Genomic DNA, 23,222 nt, shown 5'->3' with positions numbered 1-23,222 from the left:
AGTTATATAATTGACAGATAACTAGTAGGAATAAGACTTCCGTCACGTGTTTATTGTTAGAGCTGGGTCATCACAGTAACTGTTATCAGTTGTTAGAGCACATGAATCCCAGTGACCCAATGGCTTTGTATAATTGATCGATTACTCTGTTGTGTCTCTTCAGTGAGTCTTCATATCTCATTAACCACAGACAGAACCAGGGGCACGTTCGACCCCATGACCTTGCACCGAGGTTGTGAGGCCAGATTCTGACCTAAAGACAAATACGAGCACCCAGTGACCCATAAATCCATTTTGTAACACATGAACACATTTTCCTGCAACAAAGATATACAGTATATATATATATATATATATATATATATATATATATATATATATATATATATATATATTAAGTCAGATCTTTTGCTAAATGCTGTTATGCGGATGAAAAAGAACTAGATTTACTAGAACAAAGGACTTCTTGAGCTATAGTTAATCCTAATCACAGATTGCATATTGCATATTATATACAACAGCTTGTCAATTGCAAAGAGCCTCATTATCAATAGAGCAATACAGATGGCCAGATGCCTTAATGAGGCTAAGTAATCCTGACCACTGAACTAGACCATATAATCAACTAATTAAAACTCCAACCTTTAATCTAGTGTCCTTGCAGTAATTGTTTTTGTGCTGAAGGCAGTCTTAAAATGCAGCATGTGTGAAAGAGTCGTTTGGACTGATCCTGGTTGGAGTGGTTCTGCTAAACGCTGCGGGATGAGTTGCTAATGAGCTCCACTGGACAATGTAACGGACCCCCGCTGATGTGGGCCTCTCGTCTAACAATGATAGAAAGTTACAGAACAAAGAAGCTCTAGAAAAACGCTGTTTATCGTTAGTTTCTGGATATCTCCATTATATCATCCGGTGTTATTCAATCAGCAAATCCCATCTCAGGCTGAATTAGCGTATTCTAGAAATGCTGTGGAACAATTCTAGCTTGTGGCCTTTGCTGAACGTATACATTTATAGTTATTATCCTCTAACAATGAGTGAATTCTACAGAATGAATTCAGAAACATCATATTTTACATTATACAATAGGCAATATGCAATGAAGGAATTGATCATTTTTACTGAACAACTATTTAAATTCGTTATATATACATAAAATAGTCATATTTCTGTGGTGCAGTCATGTCATTCTTTTAATTAAATATTTATTATTAATATTTGTATATATATATATATATATATATATATATATATATATATATATATATATATTTTTTTTTTTTTTTTTTTTTTGTTAAACACTTTTAACAAGCTAGGCCTACAATATATAAAGTGGCCACATCAAATGCATGGGTATTTTATATGTTTAAGGTCATGCAGTTTAATTTATACAATCCTGTTGTTGTGTTATATTAAAAATCTATGATATAATGTTAATATGTAAGTTGATAAAAGCACATGGTCTCACAAAAATGCACATTTAATGCATACATTCATACTGTGTTCACCTGCAGTAGAGGGGATCAGGGGCGGGAGGCGTAACCTTTCCTAATCTTCTGAGGGGGACAGAGAGTATAAAAGACCTGTAACCCTTGCACCACTTCCAAAGAAAGCCAAGCGTTGACATCCATCCCTCCACAGGAGAGACAGACGTAAGAAACGGTGCAGCTGCACCCAGTCAACAGCCCATCAATCAACAAACCGGTGAGTACAACATTCAAATATTTCATTAACAGTAAGGAATGCATGGTTGTTTTGTAATAATATCTTTTACCAGTGTGGCTGAAAATATATAATAGTACATGATACTAAAAGATATTATGGGTTAAATGTTTTGAAGAGGTTTTGACTGAATTATATTTAGTATGAAATATTTATTGAATCATTTTTTAAGAAGAAATGCTGTCTGGGATAAGTCATTTATTTATGGATAATTTTCATAACAACAGAATACCACAACTGACCAAACAGAATATTACGGAAAAATGCATTATTTTTATACAATATATCTGTAATATATCAAAACTTTATTTTTTTTCTTTATTTATTATTTTTAACTATGTTTAACTGCACAAAAATATGTTTAATGTTCTTTATATGCATGCACTGAAAATTATTTTTAGTAATTATTCTTATATGTTGTTTAAAATATATACAGTATATATATATATATATATATATATATATATATATATATATATATATATAACATATATGACAATATGTATACAAATTATTGCTTTATTATTATAAATATAATGTTTGCGTGAATATGAATATGATGTTACTAGAATTATTGTCTCTTTGAGGAATATACCTGAAGGTCATATTTTGACTTCTGTTTGCTCAGCATGTTTAGTGTTATCCCTCCTTTAATAAGATTAACCCAAGTGCAGATTGCCACTGTTGGGATGGGGGACATTTATTAATCCAAGCTCTGGATTACACAAAATGGGTCACCCTTCCCATCACACTTTCCCCTGAGCTCATTTCTGGGAGCACGGGCCATGTTAGACATTCAATTACAATGGAATATGTATTTGGATTTGCGCATTACTCATCAGTAAGAGGATTATGAGTATAGTTTTAACGGCCTGAAGTGGCTGCCGTAGATATTCATTAGGTGTCGGTTCGACCTTGCAATTGCTGTAACCTTTCTGGCCTATTGTGTATGTAAAAAAGTGTGTTTGTATATGTCTCTCAGAGCAACTTTTCTTTCCAGGATGTCGCCATAATCCACTTAATAGAAAAATCAATATGTCATTGGGTGTGAACTAGAAACTCACTGCAGTCTTTCTGTTGCTTTTACATCAGCACTACATCACGGGGAGCGAAGACATAGAAAAGAGACCAGCAGTGACCGACAGCCATGAATCTTGAGCCACCCAAACCAGAGATCAAATCCGCCACCAGCGTCACCGGTGGTCCCGCCACACCACGCAAAGGACCACCCAAGTTCAAGCAGAGGCAGACTCGCCAGTTCAAGAGCAAACCACCAAAGAAGGGTGTTCAAGGGTAAGTAACCGTACCCTCATAAAGTACAACCTTTGCGATATTCCACACTTCAGGCATGCTTTATTATACTAAAATTCTGAATAATTACAACTGTGCATAATATTCAATAATTCTGCACCACGACTGTTAATAAATGTGTATATTTTATTATTCGTTTTAATTTATTTTTAATAGCTTTGGAGACGACATCCCTGGCATGGAAGGTTTAGGCACTGGTGAGTATAATCCGTTTCTTCTCACTTCTTCTCACCTTCATCACTTACCATCTATTCTAAGACGACCTTGTCTGAGATGATTAGCCCGATCAGACAGTGCATGCATATCAGACAAGCCTCTCGTATCGAGCATCATCAGACACCCTATATGATATCTTACGGCATCGCTGAGATTAAACAGACCTGAATGCTAGCTGGCGTTCAAGCTGCTTAAGTTAACCCTTTGATTGATCGATGCGAACTCATGCCGCTGTGTTTCTACCTGCAGACATCACTGTCATCTGCCCCTGGGAGGCCTTCAACCATCTGGAGCTTCACGAGCTGGCTCAGTATGGTATCATCTGAGCCCGTCACCTTCCTGTCATGTTCTCCATAGCACCTGCCTCCACCCTGGCCATCGTCTCCACGTGGACCATTCCGACTTTTATAACAGAATAAACACCAAAAACAGCAACTTTTATAAAAATGGAAAAACGACGAAAAATCTACAAAAAAAAACAAAAACAAATCTGACTGTCTATCCCTCCGGTTTCTTTTCTTTCTTGCAGTCCAAGAACACGTTCTGCTCAAACTGTAGAACAGAAAAAGTCTCGTCAGATCACGTTCTGTTTGACTAGCGAAAAACGCTGCTCTTTTTCTTTGCTCTCTTCTTCTCATTCCACCCTCCTTCCCTGATTTTCTTCTGGAACACGAAACGTACGCAAGCAAGACAGCCTCAGAGTGAGTAAAAGCAAGACACGTGCCCGTGAAATGAATGGCTTCTCGTTTCACGTGCCTCGGTGCCTCCTCTGTCCACCTTCGCCGAGTTCATAAGAAAAGATCGAAGTCCTGTAGAGATGAAACACACTGCTGGCCGACATTAGATTCCCAAAACTTTATTTTATTCCGTTATTTCCCCATCAAGATACCCAGTTGGGTAATAAATGCAGATTTTAAAGTTTCACCCTCTTGTACTATTTTTTCCATTTCTGTGTATTCTGTGTATGGATACCCTCAGAAACTGTTTTAATATCACGTTTGCTTTGTGCTTTGCAACCCCTTTATTCAACGCGTTCATATGTTAGCACACAAACAGGCACGCTTTCGTTTATGGCTATAATTCTCGGTTTCAGTAAGTCTCTCATGTGACTGTTAGGGAACAGTTTGGGCTGTCATGTCTTGTGTTTCTTTCTTGTGTAGTTATTTCATTTTCATCACCATCGTTTGTCATCATCATCATCATCATCATCGTCATCATCGTCATCTCTTTATCATTGTGCCCCATTTAATATCATTTCTAATGTATTCATTACTTTCCATTTGTACATTTCACTGTAAAATATTATTAATTATAATTTAATCTATTCATTTAAATGTCCTGTATCTTTCATAGATTTATGATTTTCTAGCCAATAATTCTTCTAATTTTCTTTCACTTTATTGGCATCGTGTCAAGTGTTTATTTCCCTATGTTTATGTTTGTTGCATGCTCCATCTTTCACTGTTTTATGTTCATTTATTCATTTGTACATCCATTAGTTTAGTCACATTCTAGGATTTTTTCATTTAGTATAAAAGCCTATTTCCCACACAGCCAGATCTTCATTCATCCAAATGATATACCCAAAGTATGAAAAGATACGGTTTGCACAAGCACGAACATTTGTTTATTTCTGCACAGATCCTTTATGTGGTAGGATTGTGTGTCCTTCTGAATCCTTAAGTCTTCAGTGAAGTTCTTCTGTGTTGTTTAGGCCTGTATGCAGATGTAGGGTTTCAGGCTGAACATGCATCTGTTTTGAGGGCATGTTTGAGGGTTGACAACATCAGTGACTAAAGTGAAGATTTCTCTCTACAGGATGAGATCAAAATAAAGCTTGAAAAAAAGAGAAAAAATACTTTGCCTGTTTTTTATGCCTCTGATCAGTCAGTAAGACGAGCTATGCTATTTAATGATAATATGAAATGTTTGAATGTAGACAAACATGTTACAAGCTACAAGGATGTTTTGTTTTTCAAATGTAATGAATTAGCTATTTGAAGAATCACCTGTTGTATAATAATAATAATAATAATAATAATAATAATAATAATAATATGGTAATAATAATAATAAACACATGTATAATTAAAGTCAGTGCTGAAATATTTTATTTGTTCACAATAAAATCAAGATTTCTACTTCTACTTGGCATCGAATGCACGGTAAAACAGTGTGTCTATTAAAAATGTACCTTATGTAAACAAGATAGATCAACGTCTCTGAAAAAATTCTAATTAGTCAGTAATAAGCATGCAAATGAAACAGCAATGACATTCAAAACTACAATGAAAAACAGGTTATATTAGCGTGTAAATATGCATCTGCATAATCTCTAGTTTGAAAATTCTGTAGCAACAAAAAACGTAACTTAACGTACACAGGAACACAGCATTTAACTCTTTGTTTCTATCCGGTGACGTTAAGCAGGACGCCGTCATAGTCCGGACTCATATAGATGTAGCACCGGCTCTATGAGTTTGGCATCGCTGCATAGGTCCGAGCAGATCATATAAACAGCGATATTAAAATACGTCAACTCTCATTTCAGCGACATCAAGAGGGACTGTTCATCCCATCAACATGGCGGAAAACATAGTAAGTGTCAGTCTACGTGTGTATCTCGGCAGTTTGAGTGAAGTCTGTCATCCAGTGATGAGGCAGCAGAATTGTTAGCATTATGCTAATGATCAGACTCAACCAGAATCGTCCAGAAACGCACTGAATACTATAAACAACATTTATACGCGTGTTTACAACACATCCGACTTATTTACCTCATGACTTGCAGCGGAGGTTTATTATTTCCGCTTCGGTTGACTTTATGTGGCTTGGCATAGGTTGATGCATTGACACATCTTGTCTTCATGTCAACTACTCATTAAAGTCTAGATGCTGAATGTAACATTAAGAAATAGCCGAGGTGTTAAAATGGAAGGCGGCATGGTTTGTTCAGCTTCTAGTTTTTCGCAGTTTTGTGTTTGGGGAGTGGAATGACATTGAGTAACTTATTAAAGTGCTTTGAATAGCGCATGGTGTTTTTCTCTGGTTTTTTGTATTAAGAAAAAGCAATGTGAGCGTAGCTGTGTGTTAATGTAATATGTCATTCAGTGAGATGTTTGGACATGGATTGTGTGGCTCTGAGGGGCTTTATTGAGTGTCAGATATCAATGGTCTGCTCTCCAACCACCTGTTTTCTCTTATTCATACTGGCTTGTTATGCTGATTTGTAGCTGAGCTCTTTTGTTTCGACTTGTAACATTTCTTGATGAGTAATTCTGCGCTAGATCTGTGTGAGAAACAAGCTGAAGTTTGAACAATAAACGTACTTGTAGTTACCGTAAACTTACTTTCTCTTGCCCTATGTTTATTCATTCACAGATCATCCGTGTCCAGTCTCCAGAGGGAATGAAAAAAATCACCTCAACGAAGCGTGAGACAGCTGCCGCTTTCCTCAAGAAGGTAAAAGGAAGCTCACTGTGATATTTTTTTTAGCATATTTTACAGTTATTTAATTTAAAACATTTTAGTGAAAGTTGTGTAAGCTATGCAGTATATTAGCCAGGAAGCATTTATTTAAAAAAAGAAAAAACTACAGTAAAGACATCTTTAACGTAAAGATGATTTCTATTTCAAATTAATTAACTTTCTATACATCAAGGAATCATGAAAAAGTGTGGCCACGAATCTATGATCATCATCATCAATAATTGATGATGATGATGATGATGATGATAATAATAAGAAATATTTCTTAATTGATTTCGAAACTGCCATGGCTTTGCTATTAAACGAATACTATGCATTTTAATATATAAAAAGTATATAAAATACCAAACAATATTTTAAATGGTATTTTAAACTGTTACAGTTTTCCCTGATTTGGTGAGCCTTGTAGAGTATAAGAGAACATCAAAAATCAAATAAACAGTAGCATTTAACATGTTATTGCTCCAAAAATGGAATATAGCTATTGAAGCTAAGTAGTTAAAAAATTGTTTAGTGCAAGAAGAAAAAAAACCTCACGTTAAATATACCGTCAAATGAAATTCCTCCTTCCCTATAGTTATGACAGAGCAGGTGTTACTATTCACCCCAGATCCATCGACATGCCTCTGCACTTATGTAACGGTTGCATTCAGAACCTGTCTGTGAAAAAGCTGAAAATAACACTACAACAAAAGCACAGCATCCGATCCTGTGAGTCATTATAAAGTAGCGCCACACACTCCTGTTCCTGCTGAATGTTGTTTTATTAATGAGACGGCACTGAAAAAGGAGACCTATGTCCAATCGCTGCAGTCTCACAGATGTGGGCCGCAGTGACATGCATTTCTGCTGTGGTGCAAAGCTTGATGGGCGGTGTGCTTGCAGCTAATTCAGGAATGGACCAGGGCTTGGGGCCAGAATCCTACTGAAAGTGACCAGGGCATTTATTGTCTTTTTCTATTTTTTATTTGTTATATGAAAATTGCTAGAATTTTCCTAAAATTCTTTTCAGCGTCTGACTAGTTCTGTGTTTAGTAGAAATGTAGTAATAGGTAATCAATATTCAATAAAGTAATGAAAGATTTGTCATTTGATAGGGTAATTTGTATTGTAATAGGAGTCTTAGAGGGTGTTGGTAGGTGAAGGTGCTGAAGGCTCTTTTGAGATGGGCAGAGGGTTTGTGTTTGCCTGATGTAGATACTGCAGGGTCCATTAAAGATTCATGTCTCTCAGCAGGAGGGTGGAGAGTGAGCCGGCGATCAATTGAGACCGTCTCTCAGTGATTTTTGGGATTAAATGGCAGGAAAGAGATGGAGAGATGTCGAGGGCTCTAGCTTTGGAAAAACGTGCGCTTAGTGCATCTTGTGCTCTTGTGCATGGATTAAAAGAAATGCACACTGCATTTTTAAGGCCTCCATGCTGAATATGTTATTAACAGGGTAGTATGTTACAGCTAAAAGTTAAATTTAGTGCCCTGAGTGACCAGTAAAAGCTTTTGCTGATTGGATTAGTAAAGATATCGGTCTTCTGCTAGGTTTTCGGTTGCCTAATGGACAGTCATTTGGACATGATGGATCAATTTGTTTCTGAGGGTTTTTTTTTTTTTTTTTGGTTTTTTGAGTACTGTTCTCAATTAGGCTATCTTGTTATCAGAACAACCTGATAGTGAATTATTTCAGAACAGCCTGTCGAGCTACGAATGAGTTCACTTTATACAAGTGATATGAAATTAGTTATATGTAGTTATATGCAGTGTAATGAATTTGCCACGTCAGTGTCATCACATCTCTGAAAGGTACATTGAGAGACTTTTCACTAGATTCAGTGGCTTATTAATTGATTCATATATTTTTTTGATTGTTTCTTTATTATATAAAGTGTTTAAAAAATAGTGTATAGTTTATTGCTTCTCTCATGCACTATACTCTCATTACTTCATTAGTTTGAGCAATCTCTGAAAGGCAAACAATCTTTAGACATTTTAATAGCACATCTACATTTATCAGCTTATTATTGGAGGCTCTAAAACGGTGATAAGAGAAATGGACAGGGAAAGTCCAATTGCAGCAGTAATGTTAAATCTAACTTTTCCACGAGCAAAATAAAAGACTTGTCAGCTTCTTGTTTCTGACACCCTGTGCTACACTCTCGTCAGGTTGCCAAAGAGTTTGGCTTCAGTTCAAATGGTTTCTCTGTCTACCTGAACCGGAACAAGACCGGAGAGATCCTGTCACAGAACAAGACCCTCAGTCTGCTGAAAATCAAGTAAGCGTGCCATTGTGAGAGACTGACTTTACTCCATTGTGCATGTGTATTTATATAACGGGAGTTGTTTTTCCTCTGTCTTTTAGGCATGGCGACATGCTTTTTCTTTTCCCATCCTCAGCTGGACCCTCCACTGAGAACATGGACACAGCTCAGCCTCACACTTCTTCTTCCTACCCTTCCTTCCCTTCATCCTCCTCATCATCATCTTCCTTATCCCGTTCACACTCTGCACCACAGATCCAGGAGGACGACATTGACCAGTATCTGTCCAAACAAGAGGGAAAGATCTACAGAAACCGAGACCCCCAGCTGTAAGTCTGTCTTACTTTCCTCATTATGTTGAATAAAAGGTTTTAGAACATGTTCCCAAAACCAAAGTTATTTTTATGCCATACTTTGGAGGTAATGCATCATGCAACCTCCTGAATAATTCATTGCAATACGAGAACTACAGAATATTTAAGACATTTTTATGTTTATACTACATTCTTTCTTATTGTTTCTGAGGTGCCGGCACGGTCCCATGGGGAAATGTGTGCACTGCGTACCTTTAGAGGTAAGAACCTGTGATCTACCCTCTACAGCCATCACAGATATTCATGCACAATCTCTGAAAACAAGGATATGTGAGGAATTTTATTTTAAAAGTGTGATTTCTAGGCCTGGAAGAGTTATGGAATATAATTAAAACTCTAAAAAACTCTTTTTTTCAAAAATATATTTGTTACATGGCACATAAGTACAAAGTTGCCATTTTGTCTTCCATTTTATGTATCATTAGCCTTTTGATGAAGACTATCTGAACCACCTCGACCCACCTGTCAAACACATGTCCTTTCATGCCTACATCCGGAAACTTACCGGCGGAGCAGACAAGTTAGTGCTTTTGAGAGCTTTCTATTCTCATTTAAGATTGTGGGAATATAATCATTTTAATAAAGTTATCCTGTCTCTCAGGGGGAAGTTTGTGGCGCTTGAGAATATCAGCTGTAAGATTAAATCTGGCTGCGAGGGCCATCCGCCCTGGCCAGAGGGCATCTGTACCAAATGCCAACCCAGCGCCATCACTCTCAACAGACAGGTACACGGCTACTCTCAGTCTGTATCATAAACATCTTTACTTTCATTTGACTCTTACATTACATACAGACAAACTGTTCACTAATCAATTTCTTGTTTAAAAATGGACCCGCTGCTTCTGTTTCTTGCTTGGGCAAGTAAATGAGCTCTCCCTGAGGGCAGTGTCATATTTTATGTCTGATTCGATCTGATGACATTGCAGAAATATCGACATGTGGACAACATCATGTTTGAGAATCACACAATTGCGGACCGTTTTCTCGACTTCTGGAGGAAGACTGGTAACCAGCGGATGGGGTACCTGTATGGACGCTACACAGAGCACAAAGACATCCCTCTCGGCATTCGAGCTGAGGTTGCCGCCATTTATGAACCCCCTCAGGTAAGAGCTCTTAAACACAATTAGGGGCCTAGCATACTGCAAATAAAACAAGTGTTTTTATAACCATGAGCGATTTGATTCTATAAGCCTTTATTCTTTAAGCAGTGATACCAGATAAACACAAGAGGGCAATAAAAGACTAACATTTAGGGCAGCAGTTTCGACTTGTTTTGTCTCAAGACCCCATATCAGAAGACATTTGTTGTTTCTTCTCAAATTATGATAATACATTTTTTTTTATTTTTAATTTAAAACCATAATAACTAATTCAAATTATTAAATACTTTAATTCCAGAGGTTTCAGTTCATGAATAAATTTAATTCATACCAATGTTGCCCATGCCCATGTCTGCCATTTAATCCAGATTGCCTAATAAATTGCATTGCTGTAGTTTCTTCATTGATGTACGGCCAAGTATTGCTTTGCTGAATTGTGTGTTTTGACTCAGATTGCAACCCAGAACAGCTTGGAGTTGATTGAAGATCCCAAGGCAGAAGCAGTTGAGGAGATTGCTGCAAAATTAGGCTTGCGAAAGGCAAGTCTTTTTCCACTCCTCTTAAATATTGGTTAAGTTAACTGTAGTTGATCAAATATAATTTTATATTTTAGTGTAGATCTGCCATACATTGTGTTCTCGTCCATACTATGAGGCTCTGACCGGATTCTTAGAGTTCCTTTCTCTTCACACATCTATTGCTTCCATATGATACTTACTGTCTCTGGTGCATAATGGAAAAGGGGCCTGATCAGTCGTGACCCCTTGTTACTGCCTGGGCATGTGGATCAAAAGCTGTTTTTAATTAGTAATATTGACTTTTTTTTTTTTTTCAGGTGGGGTGGATTTTCACGGATCTTCTGTCAGAGGACACCAGGATAGGCACAGTCCGCTACACCAGAAACAAGGTCAGTTAAAATTTGACTACACCGTGCGTTCTTAGATCATTATTAACCAGTGCATTCATGTCACCTGTCTAGGATTCATACTTTCTGAGTGCAGAGGAGTGCATCACAGCTGGAGACTTCCAGAACCAACAAGCCAACGCGTGTCGGCTTTCCCCGGATGGCCATTTTGGATCCAAGTTTGTCACAGTGGTGGCAACGGGTATGCAGCTTCCTCCTTTTGAGCAAGATTTACTGCTGCTGTTTCGGTTGTCCAGTGTGCTGATAAATTTAGGAGTTTGGTCGTGTCAAAAACCTGTGTGGTATTTAGTTCGAGGAAGATAAATCCGTCTCAGCCCACTGAATATTTTATTGGTACCCGGAAAAACTTAACAGGTTTACTGCTTAACGAAAATATAGTGTACGCAGCATGGATTTGACTAGCCTTTTTATGCGTTGGAAGGTGGTCCTGATAACCAGGTGCACTTTGAAGGGTATCAAGTGTCCAATCAGTGCATGGCTCTTGTGAGGGATGAATGTCTACTGCCCTGCAGAGATGCTCCTGAACTGGGCTATGCCAAAGAGTCCAGCACAGAGCAATACGTCCCTGATGTCTTCTATAAGGTACTGGACTGAAACACTCCTACTATAGATGATCAGTCACGCAGCATGTTACCAAAGATATGCATACAATGCATGCACATAAAGTATCAAAATTTTGATTAGTTGATTAGACACACCAAGGCATTTATTTGATCAAAAATACAGTACAAACTACATTATAAAATATTATGATTTAAAATAACTTTGTTTTAATAGATTTTAAAATGGTATTTCTATGTTGACACAAACAAACATTACTCCAATCTTTAGTGTGTCATGATCTGATTTTTTTGCTAAATAAACATCATCATGATCATCAGTGTTGGAAATTCTTGTGCTTATATATACATTTTTTTTCATTTCTGTTCCAACATATCACTTGCAGGTTTTGACTCATGTTTCTAAACAGTATGAGCTTCTTTTCACTTGAGCACATCACATTTCGTAAAACAGAAGGAATGAAAGTTAATATTTCTGTTGCTTTGGGCATAAACAGTCTTATCAGTGTCACTTCTTCCGCAGGAATGCATGGGATTAGTTGTCAGTGAGGCATGAAAAGGTTCACGTTTTCAAATCTTTTTCTTCACCCCCAGGACAAAGACAAATTCGGCAATGACATAACACATTTAGCCCGACCGCTGCCAGTGGAGTACTTGATCATTGACGTGAGTAGTTGTCATGTTATTATAACTACATTCTTTTCAACTGATCGTATCTAGACCTTCAGCCTACGCATCGAAGTAGTTTATATACTGCTAGATCTTGTCCTCTTTGAGGCATAGACCAAAGTGGATAGCTGGTCTTTAAACCCTAATTGATGGTACACGACACTAAACTGGCTGTAAACAATTGAGCTTTAATATACTGTCTTTGTCTTTTATTTATTATTATTTAAACCTCTGTTTTTTAGATCACCACCACTTTCCCAAAGGACCCCGTTTTCACTTTTTCCTCTACTCTTCGCTTCCCCATTGAAAACAGAGACGCTCTGGGAGAGACACAGGTACACATTTAGGAATGATGTTTTAGATTCGTATCATATCTCAAGACGTCTCATTGTTTTTCTTGCAGTGAAGATGAGCATAAAAATGTTTTTTTTTTTTTTTTTTTTTTACACAGTTTATTGTAGTCAAATGTACTGTTTGTAGTCTTGCAGTTCATGTGAAATATTGACTTAAAAATTGTTTGTGTGCAGGACTTCCACAGTTTAGCGACGTATCTTTCCCAGTGTACTTCCTCCACCTCCTTCCTGGACATCGTCTCAGACTTCCATTTGCTTCTCTTTCTTGTCACCAATGAGGTCATGCCCTTACAGGTGAGTTTTTCTTTTGTATTTATTAGTGTTGTGACGGCATACACATTAATGTGTAAAAAAAAAAAAAAAGGGGAAATTTATATATAAAATATACAGTGTAAGTAAAACAATTTGGCAAAAAAACATGGAACAAATGAGAAACAAATGTTTTGTTTTTTGTTTTTATCTATCACTGTAACTGTAGTTTTCTTACAGAACAAAATAATTTTTATTATATAGAAAATCAAAACCACTGTGTAGGACAGTGTTACGCTGGGCAAGTGAAATAACTGGTGTTGCGGCTTAACACGAGTATCACCGTCAATACCATCTATCGCAGCAAACCTAGTATTTATCTGTATAGTGGGGGTGAAACGATCCGTAGAGGATCCGTGATCTGTATGGACCAGTCCTCATGGTTCTGCACCCTTGTGATTCGTCATTGTCATCTTACCTTGCTTGATGATGATTATTATTTTTATTTATTTATTTTTTTTTAAAGCTCAAACTATAGAATTTGTGTGTATATATATATGTATATATACACACACACACACACACACACACACACATATATGTTCCTTCTTTCTGATGTCTACAGGACAGCATTGGGCTTCTGCTGGATGCAGTGAAGACATCCAATGAAGAGTTGGCTCAAACCTGGAAGAAATCTGAGCAGTGGGCCACAATCGAGCAGCTCTGCAGTGAGTAGTCCCGAGTAGTTTTATTTTAGCATTGTTTATTTACCTTTAATTGGTCATTTTAAGTGTTTTAACTTGTTTTTCATCAGTTTTTTTAGCACTTCTTCAATAGTGTTTCCTACTAGCAGACTATTTCTTTTGTTAATCCCAGGCACCGTTGGAGGGCAGCAGTCGGGATCTCTGGATTATGCCATGGGTGGCCCAACTCTCCCTCAGTCCTCTTCAGCTGTGTGGTCCTGTCTCCACTGCACCTTCATGAACCAACCTGGCACCGAACACTGCGAGATGTGCAGTTTGCCCCGCAGCTAAAACCCCACGAATCCGGGCTGCACCATACATCCCACCGGGAACAGCAGTGAGAGTGGGCGTGCTTCCCTGTATTCCTGCCGTTTTAGAATGCCTAATCCTTAACTCCTCCCCTCCCTCACTGACTGTGTCGCATCTAAACGCCGATGCCAGCCGCGTGCCCGAATATGCGCCCGATCCAACGCTGTGAGCTTCATCACTTTGATGATGATGATGATGATTGATGGCCCGAAGATGATGGGTTGTACCCATGTAGCACTCTCTGTGTGAGCCCAGTGCATTCTGGGACTTTTATTTAGACAAGCACTTGGGCGAAGCTCCTTCCACCCTCCTCATCTCCCTCTGTGGTCCAAACTAACCTTTCAGCACCATTGGTGAAACATCTGATATTAAACGTCTATCCCCAACTCTCACTGAGGATGTTGTGTATATAATAAACAGAGAAGGAATAATACTGTTATTTAATTTCAAAGGATTTTATATGTTGAGGGAAATTACTTTTTCAAGCCCATTTTGAAGTAAACACGCAGCTGAAGGAGCTTTGTGGTTTGCCGCACTGATCTTTTTACATCATCACGGTTTCTTAGATCGACCGTAGTTTAAAACACTTTCTTCACTGAACACGCATGCTTGCTTTTTCTTCCATTCCTTTTTCATAACACTTTATTTTGATGGACGATGAGTTTCTTTGAGCATCTATTATCATCAATGCTTGATTAGATTTGAAGACGAATGGTTGGTTTGGCTGCAGAGGCTCCTTTTCCTCAAGATTGCAATTGACTGTCGAAGGCTTAAGAAGCTATGCTTTAAATGTGGATTGGTTTACATTTGCTTTGCAAAAACTGTAGCCACCCAACTTTGGTGCTGGTACCCTTTTCTGCACCATTTCACTGTCATCGCCCTTTCATTACCGATTTCCCCTTCCGTCCCCCTGGCACTTGTCCAGATGTCAATTGTGGAGATTTTTTTCCACCGTTCAGCCCTTAAGGAGCCTGTACCATTGCACCTTCAAAGGGTTCTGTCAGGGCCGTCTTTGAGCACGCTCTCTCACCTGTCAGCTCCACATCTGGTGGAGATCAAGAGAGATTGATTGATTGATTGATAGGGAAGAACAGAGCTACAAATATAAAAGCAAAGTCTAAACTTATTCCACTTGATTGACATCTTTGCTTTGGACTTTTTTTTAACCAATCTCAGATTTTCTACACTTGTCTGTGTAGTTCAGAAGATAGATTTTACTGGCTGGATACAGGGTTATATTGTCTTCTGACAGTCATTTTCATTCGGCCACGACTCAGTGTTTTAGAAACCAGCCCAAAGACATCTCTTAAATATGCATTCAGGAGAATTTCAGGCCTCTGAAATGATCTAGATGTTTACATTTGTGTTCTATTTTGAAGAGTTTCTTAAATTTTCTTAATTCTCCAACTCGCCCATAATTTCCAACTCTACAATTCAGTCTTGATTCACTTAAATGGGCACCCACTGTTCACAAATTGAAATCTGATTTTTGCTTTAGTTTTGAGGTTTGAGGTGCAGATAGCTGTGCTTAGGCCCTAATGTCACAAAAAAAACACAGGTGCCCTGAGTTGTATGCTTTCAATTGGTTTTGGGGTTTTAAATATAAAGAAAAAAGTTCAACAATAAAATTGATTCCTTTGGATTCTGTGGTCTTGTCTTTTTTTTATTTCCTGATTTTGTGTAAGTAAATGACTAATGAATTAGTTTGGCTTTAAACAGCAACACTTTTGGTTACAAAATACAAAAGTTGATTCATTTGTAAGGTAGGACAGACCAGATGGGGCTATGTGCTGCTTGATGTATTGTTTTAGATATACTTCAAAAGCTCTGCATACATCACATACAAACTGAGCATATGGATTTATTCAAGGTGCTTTAAAGTATGTCACACAAACCAGTTACTTGTTAGCATAAATATGCATTTGTCCCGTGGGTAAAGATTTTATGGTATGTTTTTTATTTATGTCTAGCTCAATTTTTGTTTCTGTGATTCTCAAGTTGAAGAAGTTTCACCTCCAGCTGCTCACAAGGACCTCATATGTGTGGCAGATGAGTCGCTGGAATGCTGAGGTAGAGTGAACTTGACATCAAACATCTTACCTGAAACTCTCAGATGTTCAGTCTGACACATCTGGATTCTATCTAGCCCTCTTCATTTAACACTTTATCTCCCCTTACACCTACCTCCACGGAAGTAAGGACCAGTTTTATGGAATGGTTGTATATCCTTTGAGAGGCTGCTACCATTTTTTTTTTTTTAACCTTTGAACAGTTTCTGGAAGAGCCGATTGGCATGTCGTGGTCACTGTCGGTATGCTTTTAGCTTATGTGGATGAAAATAGGTAGATATAGAAACATTTCTCATATTTAAATAGGTTTTGTATTATGTTGGATTATTCCTTTTAACAAATTCTCTCTCTCTCACTCTCACTCCCACACACGCAAAGACGTGAAAGAGCCCAGCTCCTTGATTTAGAAAAGCTATTTTTCTTCCAGAAGAAAGTGTGACAAGGTAAGTTAAACTCTGAAATTTAACTCCACTTTCAGACACAACCCTAACCACTGGGCGGGATTATTTGGGAATGACAATATAAAAGCCAGGAAGATGCCTACCGCTAATATTTAATGATATTTGAATGCATTTGAACTTTTTTTTTTTTCATGTTTATTATTTAATTGGCTTTTGACATATATAGTTAGATTGACCTCAGGTGAGCACTTTATTGTAGTCGTTAAAAATGCATTTCTTAAACATTTCTTTATATTTTGTAATGACAATAGTCAAGAATCGGATTTCATTTCATTTGCTATCCTGTTTGAATTTGTTTGCACAGAGTAATGAATTGCCTACTGCTGTTACTTTTTGTGCTCTCACTGGGAGCTGCTCAGAAGAGCGCGAGACAGACTGCGGAGTGGGACTACAAAACTGAAGGTGAATTACTGCATATGTATATTTATCTTTTTTTTTTTTTTTCTATATATATATATATATATATATATATATATATATATATATATATATATATATATATATATATATATATATATATATATATATATATATATATATATATATATATATATATATATATATATATATATATATATATATATATATATATATATATATATATATATATATATATATATATATATATATATATATATATATATATATATATAACTATAAATATTGTAAAAAAATAGTTAATAAAATATTTTTTTTTACATAAGATCGTTTATTTATTTATTTATTATATGATCGTCATTTATTTTGTGTGTGTGTGTGTGTGTGTGTGTGTGTGTGTGTGTGTGTGTGTGTGTGTGTGTTAGCTGACAAAGTGAACTTGAGAGGATGTGCCAATCTCACTTTAGTCTTGGATAACTGGAAATATGCCATCATGACCCAAGTCAAAGACCTCCTTCTGAATGATCATAACACAGTACTACCAGATTATGGAAGGTATGTTTAAAAAAAAAAAAAAGTAAATATAAATGTATATGTGCTTGCACCATCTTATTGTGTTTCTTCTTCTCAGGATTCAGCCATTATCTGCAGCTCTGAATGACCTGTACAAGGAGTTTAACTCCTTGAAAGAGAGACTGGCGGAGCTGACCACAAAGTTTGAGGGAATAGAGTTGTTTGTGGATGAAGCGCGATCCGGCAGGAGTCACTCACCTCCTCGAGCGGAGCGTCCACCTCCTGAAGGAGAGGGAAACCCGTCTGAGCCTGGGACAAGACAGGGACGAAGGAGCAGGGTGGTGGTGCGGAGAATTAAGAAACCTGATAATTCACAAGTTTAGAACCGATTCAGCTGTCTTTCATACGCATAAGACCGGATCTATTGCACATTAGTAATCCTGTTGATTTTTGATTATTTAAAAAAAAAAAAAATCAAGTGGTTGTCTACATTTATGTCTTATGTTTAAATCAGGTGGAAAAAGTAACAATTCTGGAGCATTTAAATGTGATACACAATGGGTCAAGCTTTTTTTTTTTTTTTTTTTTTTTTTTTGCTGCTTTTTTTATTCGTTAAAATTATTTTTACATAACGTAATGAGCGATGGCAGCTTCTTATATCATCTCATCAAACGCATTTGCTGTATTATTTTTCGTATATTCTGTTGTACTGTTCAGTTTCCATGTTTTCAAGTTGTGAATGCATTTTCCAGCGTTAGGCCATTAAATAATTTAGAGACCATTCTTACGGTGGTCTGTGGTGTTTTAGAAAGAAAGCAAAATACGCCTGCTTCTTTGCAAACGCTGTTTGGTTGATAAACGATTCACATTATGCGTTGAATTGACTTATAAATATTAATTAATTAATTTACGTGTCGTCCAGCCAAGTAGGTGGTAGACCTACCTGACGTCAGCGAAGTTTAATTAATATTCATAAGACAAGTATTCTCCATGCTATTTATAAACTAGTGGTTCAAACATACTGTACTTTATTCAGTAATATCTATTACGTTTTCCTAAAATTAGTTAAATACACACTTAGCATAATGCAGTTTAGCATTTAGCTTCTTTTTTTGTTTTTGTTTTTGGTCACTGACGCAATCACTGTCGGTTATATTTTGATTCTTTCACATTCTGTCAAGGTAAGTCAGCAGATTTTTTTTTACTTTAATCTTCCATTTAATTTTTTTTTCTTGATAATTACAGAATAATTTATTTGCCTTTCAGCTGTAATTCCTGCCTGTTTGCCATTGTTTACTGAGTAGCGTTAACCGCAGACTCTTTGAAACTTGAAGGAGCAACTGATTTTCAACTTTCGTTTCTGTAAGTGTGTTTCATAAAGCAGACGGTCTTGCTATCGGTGTATATTTTTATGGGTCATTCCTGCTGTACCGTACCGTAAAAATACCGTTAGAATTCTTTTACAGCACATGACCCTCTCTCATTTATTTCCTAGCTTTCAAAATGGACGTCGATCACTCTTGTGACTTTTCAGAAAGTGCTGGGGAGCTTGATGACAGTCAACCAGATCCTGCTCTTCAAGAGATCAGTGGATCTGATGTAAACACAGAATTCAGCAAGGATATGGCAGAGGTGAAAACAGCTTCGCTCATCCATATTCTTTTCCTCCTCCTTTTTTATATTTTAAGCAATGTTACGACACGGCGAAAACATGACAATGCCTGTTTGACTTATTCAGGTGAGCACAATGACTTCATTTGAAATAGTGTCACAAGGAATAAACCATGTAGAAGGAGGATGGGCAAAAATGGTCAATGCAAACGACCCAGAGGTGACTGCCCGCTACAAGAAGAAGTATCTGAAGGATGAGGACTCTCAGCACATGGTTATGGAGACTGCCAGCGTGAGTGCCAATGCCATAAATACACCATATTTTTTTAGCAGTATATCATAGCAATAATGCGCTTAAATTATAGAATGAGTTTAGTGAGTGCTTTTCCCCCCAAAATAAATAGTTTAGGTAAAGATAAAAATACTGTACATCTGCCCATCATGTTTTTTCGAGCCCATTTGATGAGCATTATATTCGTCATATACTTTTATGGAGCTTTTGCTTCCTTGTAAGCTGCTGTCTCCATTCATTGTAATCAGATAGACATGTATAATGTACAGATTTCATTCTTCAGGCTATGAAGAAAGAAAGATTTATGGGTTTGGAACAAGGTGAAACAACGTTAGAGTAAATAATCACACTTTTTAAAATTTTATGGTAAACAAAACATTTAAGACAAGAGTGAGATTACTAGATTGTATTTGACTTTGGTTTCAGCTTTTTCAGAACGGCTTATTAAATCTCACATGTCCTCAGAAACGCAATCACTTCATGAATTTTTGTCTTCTTGTCAACTAAAGGTCATGGAACACTGCAACCAGTGTAAAGAAGCTGAATATTGTTTCCCAGATTTAAAAAATGAGAAGGTGGTGGAGGAAATGGAGTACGAGCCATCAGCAAGGATCATCGGTATGTTGAGGTAAGTGCACTAATTAGGGCACATTAGGATGAGCAACTAATGTACACATGATTTGGCTCAGATGGATGAGTTTATAAATAAATAAGCAGAGAGAAAGGTAGATGCACCTGTGCGCCAAAATTTAACCAAAATGCAATGTGGTTTTCTCTAGAGATCCAAATAAAGTAAAACGCACCGCTACCAGTTTGTCCTGGCACCCGCTTGATTGTCATAAACTAGCCGTTGCTTACTCTTGCCTGGAATTTCAAAGGGCGCCCAAAAATATGAGCTTTGACTCCTACATATGGAACATTGGTATGTTATACACAGTTTCATTGATCATACTGTTTATGTATTTGGGTAAATACATTTTTTTTTCCTTCATCTACAGAAATTTGCAATAAACCGAACATGTCTCTGAAACCTATATCTCCGCTTGTTTGCCTGGAGTACAACCACAAAGATACTCACATCCTTGTTGGGGGAAGCTACAATGGACAGATCGGTGGGTTTTTTTTTTATGAATATAAATTGTGTATGAATGATTATATAGGCAGATGTACTCGCTTCCATCCATCAAACACACTTGTGTCCTTACAGTCTATTATGTGTATGCCACTGATTGCAAACATATATATGTTCGAAATCACAGCTGTAGCTGTATTTATGTAAAAGTACACAAATGTTCTCATATCAGAGATTTCTTATTTCCAGGCTATTGGGACACTCGGAGTGGCAGCCAGCCAGTACAAATGTCTGCCACTGAGCATAGCCATAAGGATCCTGTCTACAAGGTTATCTGGCTGCCAACAAAGATAGGCAATGAAGTTTTCTCAGCTTCTACAGATGGTCAGGTCTGTATTCAGTGGCAAAACAGTCCAAAAATCATTTGAAACAATATTTTACGGAATGGAAGGCTATACTAACGAACACTTCAAATTAGTCAGATCAAATACTGTAAGAATCTATGTGACGCCAGGTACTGTTCTGGGACATTCGGAATATGAATGAGCCCACCAAGCGACTCGTGCTGGATCCCAGTAAGAAGGGTAACCGTGAAAATGCCTTTGGTGCAGTCTCAATGGAGTTTGAAAATAGTATGGTAAGCTCAGCCCTCATTTTGTTTGTCTCATTGCATTGTGGAAATTCATGTTGAGTTTTTCTTTTTTCTTTTGATTATAAAAGGCCAAGTTTCTGGTGGGCACAGAGCAAGGATTTGTGGTCTCATGCAATCGCAAGTTAGAGACCACAGATGATCCAATTGTATGCATGTACAGGGGACACCATGGTCCCATTTATGCCCTCCAGAGGAACCCCTTCTTTCCGAAGAACTTCTTGACCGTTGCTGATTGGACCGCCCGCATTTGGTCAGAGGATATCAAAGAGTCCTCCATCATTTCATCCAAGTAGGAAAATGTTATTGGCCTAAAATATATTAATGACATAGCATCAGTTATACTACTTCCATTGCCTTAAAATGATATTTAACCTAACCAGGAGGCCTAGGGGACCATAGGATGACTTTAAATTTTATTTAAATTTAGATTATTTGGAAAAGTATTTAAATGCATATGTTAATATTAATGGAAAACAACCTAACTCTGAATCAGAAGGCTAAATAATGCATACAGTCAAATCACATTGTTCCCTCACTATCCGTTTTCTTTTTAAACTGAAGAAGGTACAAAGAGCTCCTGAAATCTCAAAATCATAAAATCTTTTTCTACAGATATCACACAACCTATCTCTTAGATGGCTGTTGGAGTCCAGTCAAACCCTCTGTCTTCTTTACGGTGAAGATGGACGGCACCTTGGACGTGTGGGACATACTGTTTAAACAGAAGGACCCCATTCTCAGTCTGAAAGTCAGACCTAAACATCTCCCCATTCTATAAATTCCATTTAAATATCAAATCATTATTTGTTTATACCATTTATAAGTTTTCTTCTCATAGGTTTGTGATGAAGCTCTGTACAGTATCCTTGTACGAGATAAAGACTCTTTGGTGTGCTGTGGATCTCAGCTGGGAACCGTCAGACTGCTGAAGATGTCACCAGACCTGTGTACTCTGCAGAAGAACGAGAAATCCCTGGTCTCAGAAGTGAGACATGAACACCAGTTCCTTCTCATATTGCAAACACATTCATGCTTTAAAATTCATATTGACATGAGATTTAAATAAATGATGTCCATTCTCACATAACTATAAAGAGATTTCTTTCCCCTTCTGATGTACACTGAGCAGTTGGAGTGGATTTTTACTTCATTTCAGATATTTGAACGTGAGACCAAGAGAGAGAAGATTCTGGAAGGTCAGTACAGAGAGAGGCATCAAATGAAATATAGCTCGTTCGTAGAGGATGAGGGAGGAAAAGATGACATGAAGGAACTTCTGGCCTGTATAGAGAGAGAGTTTTTTGAGACTGTGGAAGCTGAGATGAAGAAAGGTCAGGTTTAACATGGGTTCCACTTTTAATACGATTTTAAGCTTAACTGTTTGACTGTCAGGCATGTTATGATTTTGACATGAATCAGTATGTTAATACTCACTGGTATACCAGCCAGTCAACATAAGAATTGTAGTTTGTTGGATTTTAATCTATGGTTTCTAAAGTTGTTTCTTGTCCCCATGCAGAAAAGTAGTCTTTGTAAAGGCATCCAAGAAGAACATCGTTCCTAATGATGCCAAATAAGAAAGCTTCTCCAATTGCATACAGACAAGTAAATTGAAAAAATCTTCCAAGATTGTTGCCCCCACCTAATTTATTTTTTAAAGATTTAACTTGAGCATAAACCATAATACATAAGCCAAGTAAGTATCAGTTGAAGACATGCTTGAAAATTAAATGTGAAATATGACGTGTCTTTTATTGTTAAAATGAATGTGTAAGTTATTGTCATTTTACGACATACATAAATACCCCTGAATGGATGTATAAACAACATTAAATAATTGTCAAAAGTGAGTGGTCTACTTGATTTTGTTTTATATAATGTAAACCTTGCCATGAAATATT

At 37.1% G+C, this 23,222-nt stretch overlaps 3 protein-coding genes across 4 annotated transcripts; all 3 read left to right on the top strand.

Moving 5' to 3' along the window:
* The first annotated feature begins 1,467 nt into the window (after window positions 1-1,467).
* pde6gb (phosphodiesterase 6G, cGMP-specific, rod, gamma, paralog b) lies at window positions 1,468-5,078 on the top strand. Its single transcript, XM_043254168.1, has 4 exons — window positions 1,468-1,704; window positions 2,815-3,015; window positions 3,190-3,230; window positions 3,499-5,078. The coding sequence occupies exons 2-4, from the start codon at window positions 2,870-2,872 to the stop codon at window positions 3,573-3,575; spliced, it is 264 nt and encodes an 87-aa protein (XP_043110103.1). The 5' UTR covers window positions 1,468-1,704; window positions 2,815-2,869; the 3' UTR covers window positions 3,576-5,078.
* Window positions 5,079-5,689: 611 nt separating this feature from the next.
* nploc4 (NPL4 homolog, ubiquitin recognition factor) lies at window positions 5,690-15,915 on the top strand. Its single transcript, XM_043254074.1, has 17 exons — window positions 5,690-5,847; window positions 6,631-6,711; window positions 8,894-9,003; window positions 9,090-9,317; window positions 9,514-9,562; window positions 9,788-9,882; window positions 9,964-10,087; window positions 10,289-10,468; window positions 10,918-11,004; window positions 11,301-11,372; window positions 11,445-11,571; window positions 11,812-11,972; window positions 12,545-12,616; window positions 12,862-12,954; window positions 13,147-13,266; window positions 13,847-13,949; window positions 14,098-15,915. The coding sequence occupies exons 1-17, from the start codon at window positions 5,833-5,835 to the stop codon at window positions 14,253-14,255; spliced, it is 1,875 nt and encodes a 624-aa protein (XP_043110009.1). The 5' UTR covers window positions 5,690-5,832; the 3' UTR covers window positions 14,256-15,915.
* A 1,189-nt stretch (window positions 15,916-17,104) lies between these two features.
* On the top strand, window positions 17,105-23,155 carry dnai2a (dynein, axonemal, intermediate chain 2a). Of its 2 annotated transcripts, XM_043254147.1 has the most exons (15): window positions 17,105-17,205; window positions 17,607-17,736; window positions 17,813-19,056; window positions 19,190-19,326; window positions 19,433-19,597; window positions 20,107-20,225; window positions 20,377-20,519; window positions 20,596-20,709; window positions 20,919-21,058; window positions 21,184-21,306; window positions 21,390-21,610; window positions 21,934-22,069; window positions 22,160-22,306; window positions 22,478-22,652; window positions 22,841-23,155. In XM_043254147.1, exons 4-15 carry the CDS (start codon window positions 19,198-19,200, stop codon window positions 22,846-22,848), a joined length of 1,620 nt encoding a protein of 539 aa, XP_043110082.1. In that variant the 5' UTR covers window positions 17,105-17,205; window positions 17,607-17,736; window positions 17,813-19,056; window positions 19,190-19,197; the 3' UTR covers window positions 22,849-23,155. The 2 variants fall into 2 exon arrangements, with proteins under 2 accessions (XP_043110082.1, XP_043110081.1); XM_043254146.1 differs by having other exon boundaries at window positions 22,478-23,155.
* The last annotated feature ends 67 nt before the right edge of the window (window positions 23,156-23,222 follow it).

This window comes from Puntigrus tetrazona, chromosome 12 (genome assembly GCF_018831695.1).
Source record: "Puntigrus tetrazona isolate hp1 chromosome 12, ASM1883169v1, whole genome shotgun sequence".
NCBI lineage: Eukaryota > Metazoa > Chordata > Actinopteri > Cypriniformes > Cyprinidae > Puntigrus > Puntigrus tetrazona.
Note: the sequence above shows the minus strand (reverse complement) of the source record. Positions and strands in the feature narration are given on the sequence as shown.

Bases quoted from the DNA above. Each gene is read 5' to 3' on its own strand.
- dnai2a (XM_043254146.1), top strand. From the start codon at position 19,198: ATGGACGTCGATCACTCTTGTGACTTTTCAGAAAGTGCTGGGGAGCTT. The intron at 19,598-20,106 runs GTGAGTGCCAAT...TGTCAACTAAAG, and splicing joins TGGTTATGGAGACTGCCAGC to GTCATGGAACACTGCAACCA. The intron at 20,520-20,595 runs GTATGTTATACA...CTTCATCTACAG, and splicing joins CTCCTACATATGGAACATTG to AAATTTGCAATAAACCGAAC.
- pde6gb (XM_043254168.1), top strand. From the start codon at position 2,870: ATGAATCTTGAGCCACCCAAACCAGAGATCAAATCCGCCACCAGCGTC. The intron at 3,016-3,189 runs GTAAGTAACCGT...TATTTTTAATAG, and splicing joins CCAAAGAAGGGTGTTCAAGG to CTTTGGAGACGACATCCCTG. The intron at 3,231-3,498 runs GTGAGTATAATC...TTCTACCTGCAG, and splicing joins CATGGAAGGTTTAGGCACTG to ACATCACTGTCATCTGCCCC.
- nploc4 (XM_043254074.1), top strand. The intron at 6,712-8,893 runs GTAAAAGGAAGC...CACTCTCGTCAG, and splicing joins CTGCCGCTTTCCTCAAGAAG to GTTGCCAAAGAGTTTGGCTT. The intron at 11,005-11,300 runs GCAAGTCTTTTT...TTTTTTTTTCAG, and splicing joins CAAAATTAGGCTTGCGAAAG to GTGGGGTGGATTTTCACGGA.